The 13,651-nt window shown below is 41.1% G+C and overlaps 1 protein-coding gene across 1 annotated transcript; it reads left to right on the forward strand.

Annotated features, from left to right (window-relative positions):
- The first annotated feature begins 190 nt into the window (after positions 1-190).
- trib2 (tribbles pseudokinase 2) lies at positions 191-13,382 on the forward strand. Its single transcript, XM_080192173.1, has 3 exons — positions 191-1,715; positions 2,120-2,412; positions 10,250-13,382. Exons 1-3 carry the CDS (start codon positions 1,443-1,445, stop codon positions 10,722-10,724), a joined length of 1,041 nt encoding a protein of 346 aa, XP_080048299.1. The 5' UTR covers positions 191-1,442; the 3' UTR covers positions 10,725-13,382.
- Positions 13,383-13,651: the final 269 nt, after the last annotated feature.

Here is a 13,651-nt window from a genome sequence, read left to right on the forward strand (position 1 = left end):
GCTTCGTCCAATGGACGACGGCCACACGGCTGATTGGCGGCCACACTGCCCAATGGGCGGCGGATCCCAGGGCGATTGACGGTCACGCCGCCCAATGGGTGGTGGCCGCCCCCCTCCGGTGATTGACAGGCTGCTGGCGCCGAGGGGGCGGGCCATTGACTTATCAGGTTAGTGTGCGGCGCAGGGGAGCCGCAGTCAGCGGCTGTGGTGAATGGGAGTCAGTGTGCGTTGGTGCTGCTGACATTATTCACATTGCAGCCACGTAACTCCACACATATACACACCAGGCAGTGGAAAGATGATGATGGCTCATGTCGGCTGTTGCTGAAAGGGGATCGGCCCCGTTCTAACGGCCATCCCTTCACCTAGGAGCAAAAAGAGAAAAAGGCTGCTGCAGATATTTTTTATTTTCTTTTGTTTTTCAATTTTTTTGTTTTTGTTCTCTCTCTCTCCCCGCCGGCTTTTTCGTGTTTGCAAAGCTCCAAACAAAAAAAAATTGTGCATCCCAAGGTCGTCATCTCAACAACTGTGCAATTTGCAAAAGGCATCTCTGGGAGTTTGAAAGTCATCGCTGTGTGTTTGGAACCTAGGCTTGGAGGAATTAAGACTTTGCACGGTGGGAACACGATACGGTTGATCTCTTTTGTCCTTGACTGTTACTTTTTGTAAAGAAATTTTTATATATATATATATCCACATGCATATATGCTCGCCAAAAAAAATCGGAAAGTGCTCGCCAGCCAAAGACTTTCTCAATGAGTGCAAAATAAATCTCCTTGTTGAAGTTGCACTTGGACGTTGCAGAGCAGATGACGAGAGGGTGAATGCCAGACTTCTTGTTTGATGATAGTTTGAGGCTATTTTGTTTCGGCTGCACAGGAGAGAGGGGGAGAGACGGCGGCGACAGAGGGGAGCGGACGCCACCTAGAGTCAAGAGGGTGAGGAAGCGGAGTGAGTTCCCTTGTCCCTCGCCACCTGGCTGGCTGGCTTGTGTGCAAAGCGCCTCGGCCACTTTGCTCTCGGTACCCGCACGTAACCCGCAAGAACAAAAAGCATTGTGATCTGGAGTTCTCTTCGACAACATCAGTGGTTGCCTTGGACTCTTCTGTACTCTGGAAGCTGCATTTATTTATACATATATATACACACACATATATATGACTTCCTCCCAACAATCTATGCAAAAAACTGTAGCAATAAACAACGTTCTGCATTATCACTCCAAATGGTGCTTATTTTGAATTACTCTTGCTGGGGGAACAATTAATATAACTGGACCCCACAAGTGTAGACCAAAGTGCAAGAGAAAAGGGAGGGGGAAAGGCTCCAAACTGTTTTCTGGAGTAAACAGAACTCACTGAATTGTTTAATACAAACGTGAACGCTTTGAAAGTGAAGCCTTTTTTTCTTATTTTATAAAGAGGACTACTATTTACAGCCCCATGAGCATACAGAGATCCAGTCCAATCAGCATTGTGAGGTATGGACGATCGAGGCACAAGGCTCACCACGAATATGAAGAATTATCTTGTGTGAGGACTAGTGACTGCAGCCAGAGTTTCAGCCCGAACCTCGGCTCCCCCAGCCCACCTGAAACCCCCAACTCGTGTCATTGCATTTCTCAAATCGGACAGTATCTATTGTTGGAGCCTTTGGAGGGGGACCACGTTTTCGGGGCTGTGCATCTGCATAGCGGCGAGGAGCTCGTTTGCAAGGTAACAGAAAATAAGCTTTTCCAGTAGCTTATCCAGTAAAGCGCCATTTGATTCCGAATTAGGTGGCGTGTGTGCACACAATACACCAGAGGCAAACGAATGAAAGTGCAACCTCTTTTGTTGATCGTGGGGGTGGGGGGTACGCTTAGCAGTTGGATCCATGAAACTGAGTACATTTTTGTAATTTAATCGTGACTTTTTGGTTTTCTTTTCGTTGGGTAACGCAATTTCAGAAGGGGTTATCTATTGAAACTTTTTTAAGTTGCACCATAAAGATCTGCAAGATGTGGGCCATTGTGTCTAACTGATGAATATGCTGGACCACCTTACCCGATTGCTTCCCGGTGCATTGGTATAGGAAAGAGAGGGTGCCGAAATTCACTTTTTTTGTTTTGCTTCCGCAGGTATTCGATGTTGGTCGATATCAAGAAACATTAGCAGCCTATTTTTATCTCTCTGCGCATGAAAGCATCAACCAGATAACTGAAATTCTTCTAGGGGAGCAGCGATCGTATGTTTTTTTTGAGAAGAGTCATGGGGATATGCATTCATTTGTTCGCACTTGCAAGAGGCTCAAAGAGGATGAAGCAGCGCGATTATTCTATCAGATAACGTCTGCTGTAGCACACTGCCATGACAATGGCGTGGTACTGCGAGATCTCAAACTGAGGAAATTTGTATTTAAAGACGAGGAACGGTAAGGCTGGCAGTCCGTGGCCGTTTTAATCCAGCGAGTATAAGGCAAAGCTCTGTGTAAGCCGTGGCCTACAATTGCTGTGAGGCCGCCCCATGCAGCAGTATCAAGGCACCTTCTGCACTCTGTTTAAACTGTTACACTCCAATGATCTCTCTTTCCAAATGACGTTTGTATCAGTTGGTAAATATTTAAAGTAATTCATTATTACGTTGCTGGTTTCTGTTTAGACCAAGATTTTTGGAGGCTGAAGTCTAATAACAACTTTAGCAACTCCTATTAACCCTTTTGTGGGGAATTTTGTCCCACGTGTGGGTCTCTCCTGCTTTTAAGCCTCCTGCATAACTAGTGGCTGCGATACGATTACACTTTTGAGGGTTTGAATAGTAAAGACACACTGACATTGAGCTTGTTTGATCAGCGCTCTGGCACAAAAATCTGAAATAATGTTTATAGTTTCAGCTCTTAATGCTCACTGGGGTTTAGGCAGAATGATCACGTTGGGGATGTCACAACCACCGATTTTGACGTGGATGGGCTGTTTGTTACAAGATACTAAGTGTTCTTCCCACGCAGTGCAACCTCACAAAGTTGCAGATTACACTAACGGAGGGAGTCTGCCTTGTAGCTAACACATTTGGTGCAAAACTTCAAAGAAAACTAACTGCGTCAGCCACGTGCTTACTGCAGTGTGAGTGAATGTGATTCCGAATTTAAACATGCACACTTGATGATCCCCGAGCCGCCACTAGGTATCTGCTCCCTTTGCTTCACTGAATGCATGTCCCCTGTGCAAAGAAGTTTATTGCAAGTGGGGCGACCTGAAGCAATCTGCAACAGCGGTCAAGTATTACACAGTCAGACAGCACAGTGAGTCACTTCTGATGTCTCCCCTGTGTGCAGAATAGAAACGTGGACCCAGTCTCCGTGCACAAAGGAATGATGCTTGGTTTATTCTTTAGGAAGTGGTCGCTGGTTGCTGAGAATAAGGCTGAAAGCGAACAGCAGAATACTGTTGTAATGCAGGTGTATGCATTGGGAAGAACAATGCACCGTTTAATGAAGGTCCTGAATTAGGAGTCGGGTGCAGTGTGGCCACAATGTGTTTTAGGCACGTGTAGCCCGGTATCTGTGTCTGCGGTGCAGTGGGTGACTGGCTCTGAGCTGTAGAACCGCAGTAGCTTGAATGTCGATTTGAATTACGAGTTCCCTCAGCAACCGAAGCATAGATAGTTTGAAAGGCGACTGTAGAACTGTTTAATTTTGCGATCGGGAGCCTTTTTTTTAAAGTGGACTTTCTCAACTGGCCACGGGGATAGAATGTGGACCTGGCTTTGTCTTGGGTTTTTAAAAACACTCCTCCGTGGTTACTGGTACCCTGCTCTTGCTCCAGCCGCAGCGTGCAGCTGCTGCTGGGCTGGGTGGGTGTGTGTGAGCTGCTTCTTGCATTCAGCTCTTGAGCTGTGGTCTTGCTGAGATGAGGCTTACCCGGGTAGCAGGTTCCCCAAGTCTCTATGGCGACACAAGCATATTTCCGGCGGGCTGCTCTGCGGTCTCATTCACAAACAAATGGGAAGGCGTTGGCAACACGTAGTTTCCCTTCTGCCTACCTAGACAGCTGTTTTTGCAATAAGCTGGAAAGGTTTATTCTGCGTGGTGTTATTGCCTTCTCCCTATGCCCAATTAAAGCCTGCCTTGGTAGAAGCCATAGGAGTACTTATCAAATCATATATGCTTTTTTAAAATTTAAATAGTAAAAAGTTGCTCCACTGTCGTTAAACAAAGGTGCACTTTTAAAAGAGGCTACAGCAAATAGAAAACTAAATCATAAATTCAAGGGATCTTTAGTATTACCCGTATGCACCAGTCCCTGCAGTGCCTACTGCTCATAGCAGACCTCCAGTGCCACTTGCTGCTTCCCCATGGCCAGCTGAGTATGGACAAGAACCAAGGTGGTCAGAGTGACTCAGCCTATATATGTGGAAGGCAGGGGGAGGAGGTCATTCTAGTTATTATGACTGCTACAGTTAATAAGGATTTAAAGCTTCAATTGAAATCAAATCTGACAGCATTCAAGATAATCATGTTAAACCAGAAAAGGTACAAAAAAATGAGCTTTTAAAATCCAGTCTTGCCAGTGTAACTTTGCAGCTGCTTTATTTGTGCACATGCTTTTCTTTTTGTTGGTATCTTTTCTGTTTAGTATTAACTTTTCAGTGGTTAATTAAAGAAAGCATTTAGGTGACAAGTTTAGTATGCAATGAAATACGTAGATTTTAAAAAACCTACTGCAACTACAGTTACCTAACTTGGATTGAGAATATGTTCACTGAAGTGGCCAGCTGTATATGTTAATATCTGCCGAAGTGTTTAAATATTCACTGATCCTGCAAAGTGTGAGGGAGAGGAAATTGGTGGCCAGAGCTGTTTATGTGCCGGTTCTTTGTTTAAAGGGATGTGTCTGCATGCCAGTTTCACCTTGAACTGCAAATTTGTTACTGTTGTGAGCTGACAATGCTTATGTTGCAGACAAGAGAATTAACTAATCATTTGCTTGCATAACAAATTAGTCTTTATTTCAACTACTGTGTTTTGTTAAGTCACCTGAGACTTTACATAAATAGCTTGTGGCATCTAGTGGTAGAAATGGAATATTCACAGGTGAACAATTTTCCTACTCGTACAGATAATACCACTTCACATCCAAATATATTATCAGACTCAAATTTCAGAAAAAGTATTCAAAATGCCTGATGCTTCAGGCATCAGAAGCTCATTTTCTGTCACATTTGCTTACAATTTTAAAAAAAACAACAGATTTAAGCAAAATGGAGTACCTGGCAGTGAAATCATGTATCTCAATTCTTTGGCTTTCACAGTAGTTTTAAAAGCTCTCTCCCATATATGTTTCTCGTTCTGGTTAGAATACAGTCCTTATTTACTTTGCCAATTCTGCTAGCTTTGACAGTGATATCTTGGTGGGAGGTGTTATTAATTTGAATGTCTGCCCAATTATATATGTGAATGGTTAAACAAGCTGTCTAATCAAAAGCTTTCTGTTCTTGGGAAGACCAGCCGCTGAATCTAAATGGTTAAAATGGGAATCTCTAACTGGAGTGTTGAATGAAATCAGGAAAATTTTTCAATATCCTTTTCCAGAGTTTAGATTATTCACTAAACTTCATACCATGAATCAGATCGCGTGAGCAATTTTCTTTTCTTGCTACTTTTGATTATTTGAAATATCCTGAATTGGGTAGCACAGTGGCACTGTGGTTAGCACTGCTGCCTTAGTGCCAGGAACCCTGGTTCAATTCCTGGTTTGGGTCACTGAGGAGTTTGCACATGTCAGCAAGGGTTTTTTTTGGGTGTTCTGGTTTCCTCCCACAGTCCAAAAGACGTGCTGGTTAGGTGCACTGGCCATGTTAAATTCTCACTCAGTTTAATTGAACAGATGCCATAGTGTGGCGACTAGGAGATTTTCACGTAACTTCGTTGCAGTGTTAATGTAAGCCTACTTGTGACTAATAAAAAGTTTAATTTTGAATTTTAAATTTGCACTGGTTAACTGAAAGCAACAAATGCAGATGCTGCTGAATTTTTGGTAGGTGGTTGCCCATGTGGTGTAGTGCCAGTCTGTGATGATGATGGAGTGACTCCCAATGTCCTCTGCCTTGTTTGGGATAGGTGTGATGTGTCAGCAGCAGAGTTCTGGCATCATTATCCATCCATAAGTGTTTGTGTTCCATTGTGATGAAGTTGTTCTAGAAATTCCATGTTACTCGAGTTAACACAGTTTGGAATTTACAGGTTTTTAGGCCATTTAACAAATTCCTATAACTAATCCTTCTGACTCCGGTGGCAGGTCTGTGTGAAAGCAGTGATGGTTTTTTTTTGTGCCTCTAAACTTCAAAGTGTACGTGCGTATTTTGGACTATGTTAATTGCACAACTCAGTTTCCTTTGAATTTTTATTGCCAACAAATTACTCCCATTTAGCTGGAGTGATTTAGGTTGCAAAATTTTCCATATCTTCCTTCAGGGATTTGGTTTAGATATACTGGAGGTGTGATGGATATCTGTGCTGATTCTCAGTCAATCCCCTTTTTAAGCAGCAACGTTGGAGATTAAATTTTCTGTTTTAAATGCTTGAGCTTTGTTTCACTGACAGTTCAGGCTGCATTTTGCACAGTTTGGTGTCTCCTGAAATGGATATTCCATTTCTTAATTGCTGGGACTTCATTGCCGCTCTAAGTTTGTTAACTTACACTTATCTTCAAATACAATGGCCCATTTTGATTAGTTTCTGGTACTTTGTGACTCAACTACTTGAATAAGGTGTTCTTTATGTATCAGACTCAATAGTGAGGGTTGATGGGCAAAACCATGAGAAATATCACAACTGACCCCACAGATGCATATTTTCCAACAGTGTGCCTCCCCAATTAATGACCAGGGACCATTTCTTTTTCCCTTGTTTTTTTTAAGTTCAGCCCCAAGGCATTGAGGTGATGTGGATTCCTGAGTTAATTTAGTTGAGACCAGAGGTTGGACTTGTGACTGTACATGAAAATTTTCTTGTATGGACCTGTAGCAGTACTCCATGTTTATGACATGAACTTTGAGAGACTGGAGCTGCGATGAATAAAATATGTAATTTTGTAAGAAAGCAAAATGTAATGGCTGAAAACTTTTAACCTGAGGCAGAATTCATTAAGGGCCTGACTCCCACTAGTCAGTCCATTGATGTGCGAATGCTGAATGTGCATTTACCCAGGGAGCTGAACAAGCTGAGCTTTAATGATTTCCAAATGAAGTGTTGCAACAAGGAGGAGATTGTTCAGATATCAAAATAAATTGCCAAATTGTCACATTCCTGTTCAAGTTGTGCAGTTGCAGTTTTTATATTTAGTTGCGTGGTGTTTTGAATTATTTGATTGAATAATGCTTTGTTTATTTGTAGCATTCTTTGAACTTGCAGAGAGCTGCCTGTCATTGGTGTGGAAGTCTGCCCATTCAGTGTAGATTGCTGCTGTAATTTGCTCCCATTTTGTTCTTATGCTTTGATTTCAGCAAGCAATTCCATTGTTTGAGAAGTTGTCGCCCATAGTATGAATGCAATATTGTATTGCGTTTAACTCTTTGTATGATAGGCAATTGCTTTGCTTTCAATTCATGTATTTTTTTTTGGTTTCCATCTTTTGGGCTCCTGAAGGTAACAAGAAAACCTAGGAATTGATGTAACAAAGAACTCATTCTGAGACAGCTGGTGATTTGAATTTCATGCATAATCTCATGCACAGTATCGCAATGAAAACAAATCAAGATGAAAATCCAAAATGCATGAAAGATTATTCTGAATATTTGAATACTGTTCTTCAGTGATTTTCAACAAATTTATGCTGGTTCATGGTAGACCATAGCAGTGGTTGTGAAAATTGGGTTTTTTTTATGTATTGGATGGTATGCATTTGCTTTGTGAAGTGATTTGTCTTGGTAGGAAGAACACAAAAAGGATAGTGAGATCTTGGTTTATACTGTTCTAGTCAAACAAAAACATGAATAGAGGAAGTAAAGGGAGAACTTCCACGTAGAGTACCCAGCATTGGGGACCTCCCCCACTGCCAGGCAGTAGGGGACCTTGGTTTATATGTGCACAAATCACTAAAGGTGTAGGGCAGATTGGGAGCACAGTTAAAGTGTACAGCATCCTGGGCTTTATCAATAGGAGCATGGAGTACAAAAACAAGGAACTTGCGTTAATTCTGTATAAAACACTAGTTTGGCCTCAGCTGGTACGTTTGTATCCAGTTCTGGGCACTGTGCTTTAGGAAGAGTGTGAAGGCCTTTTGAGATGATGCAGGAAAGGTTCACAAGAATGTTTTCAGGGATGAGGAAGTTGTTATGTAGATTGGATGAGACTGCCATGGAAAACAAGGTTGAGAGGAAATTTGGTAGACCTATTCATATCTAGAGGGGCCTGGAAAGATGGGGAGAAACTGATCCTGTTAGTGGAATCGAAGTGCGGATTTACAGTGATCACGAGGAAAATCTCAATTTTCATGCAGCGAGTGGTTAGGATGTGGAATGCACTGTCCAGTTCTATAAATTATTGAAGCTATACATCAAGTCTTGCACATTTAAATGGGTGGTTTGAAGGAAATATTGAATTGGAAACTGAAATGTCACTATTCCATGAGTAATGATTTTATCAAGTCTGGTGCACATTAATTTTATAAGCTAGGTTTGTATTGAGTTGAAGTTTCCATAGTCCTCGCTGTAAGTGTACTGTTGTCTTCAGGAGTGATTGCCTGCTATATTCAATCAATTTAATACAGAATTTTGTGTATATCTCCAATGACTTACCGTTTTTAAAATGTTAACTCAAAATCTTAGTAATTTGCTTTTGATCTCTGGAACTGGTTGTGCGGCGAGCTGTATTCACTCTCTCTCTCTCTCTCTCTCTCTCTCTCTCTCTCTGAAGTTCATAAGCAAGAAATGAGATAGCTGTCTTGCTCCTATACCTGCCAGTATAACTGCATTGTGGGTTGTGGCGTGCAAGTAGTGAAAGATGTTTTGATCTACTTTTTTCTGTTCCATTTCTGAGGAACTGCCTCTTTTTGGGAAGAAGAGTAAATTATTTGCCTTGATATTGGGGGTCTGAGGTGTGAGGATCCAACAGGAACATCAATGTTATTTGACTTCCATTTCATCCCTTTTATGGCTAGAAGTCCTGTTATTGAAGCCCATAGCTTTATAAACATTAGGAACAGGTTTCTGTTAGAATCCCTACACTTCAGAAAGAGGCCATTCAGCCCATCAAGTCTGCACCAACTCTCCAACAGAGCATCATATCCAGGCCCTATCTCTGTAACCCTACTTGTTTACCCACTAGTTCCTTAAACCTGTACATCTTTGAACACTAAAGGACAATTTGCCATGGCCGATCAACCTAACCTGCACATTTTTAGACTGTGGGAGGAAATCTGAGCCCCTGGAAGAAACCCAGACAGACATGGGGAGAATGTGCAAACTCCACATAGATGCACAGTCATCCACAGTTAGAATTGAACTCGGGTCTCTGGTACTGTGAGGCAGCAGTCTAACCACTGAGCCACCGTGCCACCTCTAGTTCTAGTTAATATTTACAAACAATAGAAGTTCCTTCTAGCACAGAGGAATATTACTTTTAGATGGCTCCTTCACTTAATATATTTACACACAGCTTTTAGTAACCAGCAATTAGATAATTGAAGGCAACTGTTGTTATTTCACTTCCTTCCTTATTGGGTGGCACAGTGGTTAGCACTGCTTCCTCACAGTGCCAGAGACCTGGGTTTGATTCCTGGACTTGGTCACTGTCTATGCAGAGTCTGCATGTTCTCCCTGTGTCTGCATGGGTTTTCTCCAGGCATTCCAGTTCCCTCCCTCAGTCTGAAAGACATCTGGTTAGGTGTATTGGCTATGCTAAATTCTCCCTCTGTGCCCAAACAGGTGCTGGAGTGTGATGACTAGGGGATTTTCACATAACTTCATTGCAGTGTTAATGCAAGCCTACTTGTGAACCAAAATAAACTTTAAAACATTAGGGAGCAAGAGATTAGAAAAATGGACAGCTAGTAGATATATTGTGTGAATGTGAAATGCAGAAATTTCAAATTTATCATATGTAGGATCTATATTTATACTCATTCATGGAATAAGCAAAATGATCCAGCCTGGATCATTAAAGTCAGTTTCTAATTTATGCAGTATTTTGTATATTGGGTAGTTTCTTTGAAACACTGAAGTATATTTGCTTGGTAAGTCATGTGATTTTACTTTTGATTCTCTCGTTGCAGGACTCGAGTAAAGCTGGAAAGCTTGGAGGATGCTTGCATCTTGAATGGTGAAGTTGATGCTCTCTCAGACAAGCACGGGTGCCCAGCTTACGTGAGCCCCGAGATCCTTAACACCAATGGCAGCTACTCTGGTAAGGCAGCTGATGTTTGGAGTCTAGGTGTAATGCTGTACACAATGCTTGTTGGACGGTACCCTTTCCATGATGTGGAACCAAGTTCACTCTTTAGTAAGATTCGACGTGGCCAGTTTAACATTCCAGAAACTCTTTCCCCACGGGCGAAATGCCTTATCCGTAGCATTTTGCGTCGAGAGCCTTTGGAAAGGCTGACGTCCCGGGAAATCTTGGACCATCCCTGGTTTGCCTCTGATTTTGCAGCTTCTAGTTCCGGATATGGTGCTAATGAAAAAGAAGCAATCGATCAGCTGGTACCTGATGTGAATATGGATGTTGAATTGGACCCATTTTTCAACTGAGTTTACCCATGGGTTGGATGTGGTCGAGAAGATATTAAGAGCTGGTATCCACCACATGGCATCCTTCCTGAACTGATGAATGGTACCTTGAATCGACCTAGCTTGGTAGCAAAAGTGGCGAAGATGTGTAGTGACTTAAATGACTAGCAGAGTGGGACTTCTAAAGGGTTAACATGTAGCACAACTAATCAGGCGGTTCTGCTATTAAGTTAGATTGATTGGGAGGAAAAGGCAGTGTAAAATGTTGCAGCTTCTCATCTCATGGAGCCACGGAGAGCGCTGAATTCTGCACACATGCATAATTGTGCAGTTCATCACTCATTTTATAATGGTTGCAAATCACAAATAGAAACTTAATTAGCCTCGACACAATGTAACACATTGGCATCGCACTGTTAGATTATTTTCCTTCTCTCATTATTCAGGGAATGTACAATCCTCCTGTAAAGAGTCTCCTAAATTTGTTTCTGATGTTTTTAACATTTTACTCAATGTGATTCATTAAAAAAAATTTAGGTGCACACAAAACCGACCATAAAATGCGGGTGCTAAAATAAAAGTTCTGCTTGTGTTTATATATGTAGCTATTTTCATTATCTTGTGTATTTTTTTTCTGAGCAAACTAAATATTGTCAGAAAATGAACATGTTGATGCTCAGTTCTCCGAGAGGGAAAACTTTTTTTTTGAGTGTACAGTACTTCAATGCAGTTGGGTAGGACCTGTTGAAATGAAAATGTCAGCTGTAACTTCACTGGTAAGGAAGCCCTTATTGGTAAACATTCAGGGTTTGAAATACATCTACTGGAACCGTTGCATTAGTGAAAAAAATTGTCCTATCCAATAAAACAATTTTTGCTGGTTTTGTAGTGTTTATCTTAAACTTCAATATTCCACAACAGTGTTAAAAACATACTTTAAATTCCCCCACTTTTTCACACTGCTTATTCTGTCCTTTCTTCCACCACAGCTAGGCCACAACTGCCTCTGGCTGTGTAAAGGTATGGTAATGAAGCTAAGCTATCATGTCCGAGACAATCTTTATCTAGCCCTCCTGAGACCAATCAAATTTTATGGTGTTTTCTTTGGAAAAAGTGAGTGCATACTTACTAAAACAGTAACAAGTATATGTGCTGTCACAGTGATATAGATTGTGCAATCATGTCTGCAACATAGCTCCTTGATTTTGGCAGCTAAAAGTAGACTTTTTGAACACATGAGTTGGTGAACAAGTAAACTTACTAGTGTCTGTTTATTTAATCAAAGTTTTTGTCTTGCCCTGCTGCAAGCACAGGACCTCCAGTATGCAACAAAGACTTTGGTTAAACAAAATTTCTTGCACAAGTGTTGAGTACCTGTAATTGAGTAATACCACAAGACAAATGAGTTTAAGCTATTACACGAGTGAATGACTAACTGGTTAGTGGTCTAATATTCTGCTCCCTGGCTTGATTCTACATCGTTTAATGAATTCTGAAATTGAATCCTGAAGTTGATGTTCAGTCAATTCTGACAATTCAGAGTTGTTTCAAAAAAAGATTTTTGAAATAAAGTTAAATGGCTTGAAATGAACAAGAATAAATTGCCATTGTTAATAAAATTGTTCCTGATACTTGAAGGGGTCCAGAGGCACCCCTCCTTGTGTGTGGAAAAATATACATGGTGCCTGGAACTGACTAATCATGAATATCTTGATTGTGAGGAATCCACTTGTCTAGTGGGCTATCTTCGCATTGAGCGCAGTGTGAAGCAGTCGCATGCACAAACATAAATTCATTTACGCAACTTTTTAAGCGTAAATGCATAAGTGTGCCTCGATTTTAAATTGGGCGATTCAGAAAAAGAATTGGAATAATATTTGACAGTTAAGTAATTTACTCTGCTTTATTGCTTATGATTAAAGTATTGTGAAAATAAAGTATAAATGACCTTTTTTAACAAAGAATTATATTCAATGCAAGCACATTTTATGGACTTATATTTGTAAATTTGAGCACAGACACATCTGCAGTGTGTATTTCAAACCCTGGATAGATTGTAGATTTATTTTTTAATTTTAGCTTGTCAAATTACTTTTTCTGCTTCCAATTTGCTATATATTAGAACTTTCTTACCTTGCATACTTTTTTCCTGTGTTGTCTCCAGTACCTTGGTTGTTTGATTACTGCCTGTACCAGTTCTGTGAAATGGTCATGTTCTTGGGTAGGTATACGTGGACTCTGTAGTACGTATCTGTTAACTTGAATTTGTGCTTTTATAGTATGTTGCATGTACGTACAGCTACTTGACCTACTTGGCTTATGGATGCTATTGCCTGCATTTCAGGAGAGCTTGTATATGCCAATTAAAAACACAGAAGAGAATCGCTAATTAAAGTTCTCATTGGGGATGGGGGGGGTGGGGTGGGGGGAAAGCTGCAGCTGACCTGCCAAGTGTTAATTTAACATTTTTCAAATTAATCACAAAAAAGGGAGTGAATTTTTATTCACTCTGTGGATGGTGCTATGTTGAGAAGGACTACTTGTCTTTGTTTCAGTCTAAAGTGGAAGGGGAACAGAGGAGACTGCATGGTGGGTTTTACTGCCTCTGGTGTTTATTGTATTTGGTTTGATGTTTTGTCCTAATCTTCTCCTTCAGTAAATAAATTGTGAATTGCACAACTAACTGAGTGCTCCAATTTCTTCTAAATTAGTAGATTTTATTTTTGTAACCAAAAGGTGGAAATCGTTCAACCAATGAGTATGGATTCAACCTTACTCTTGGGATGGTTGGAGAGATACAAGGGGATATGTATAGTTACTGGATGGTAAGCATACCCACTGTTCCCGTGTAGCTAAACACCACACTTGGGAAGATGCACTGCCCGTATTCAATGTCTATCCAATTTGTGATGGTCAAGACTACTGAATAGTTCATGTTTTTAATCTGC

Source organism: Carcharhinus amblyrhynchos, chromosome 7 (assembly GCF_965287045.1).
Source record: "Carcharhinus amblyrhynchos chromosome 7, sCarAmb.v2.hapA, whole genome shotgun sequence".
Lineage (NCBI taxonomy): Eukaryota > Metazoa > Chordata > Chondrichthyes > Carcharhiniformes > Carcharhinidae > Carcharhinus > Carcharhinus amblyrhynchos.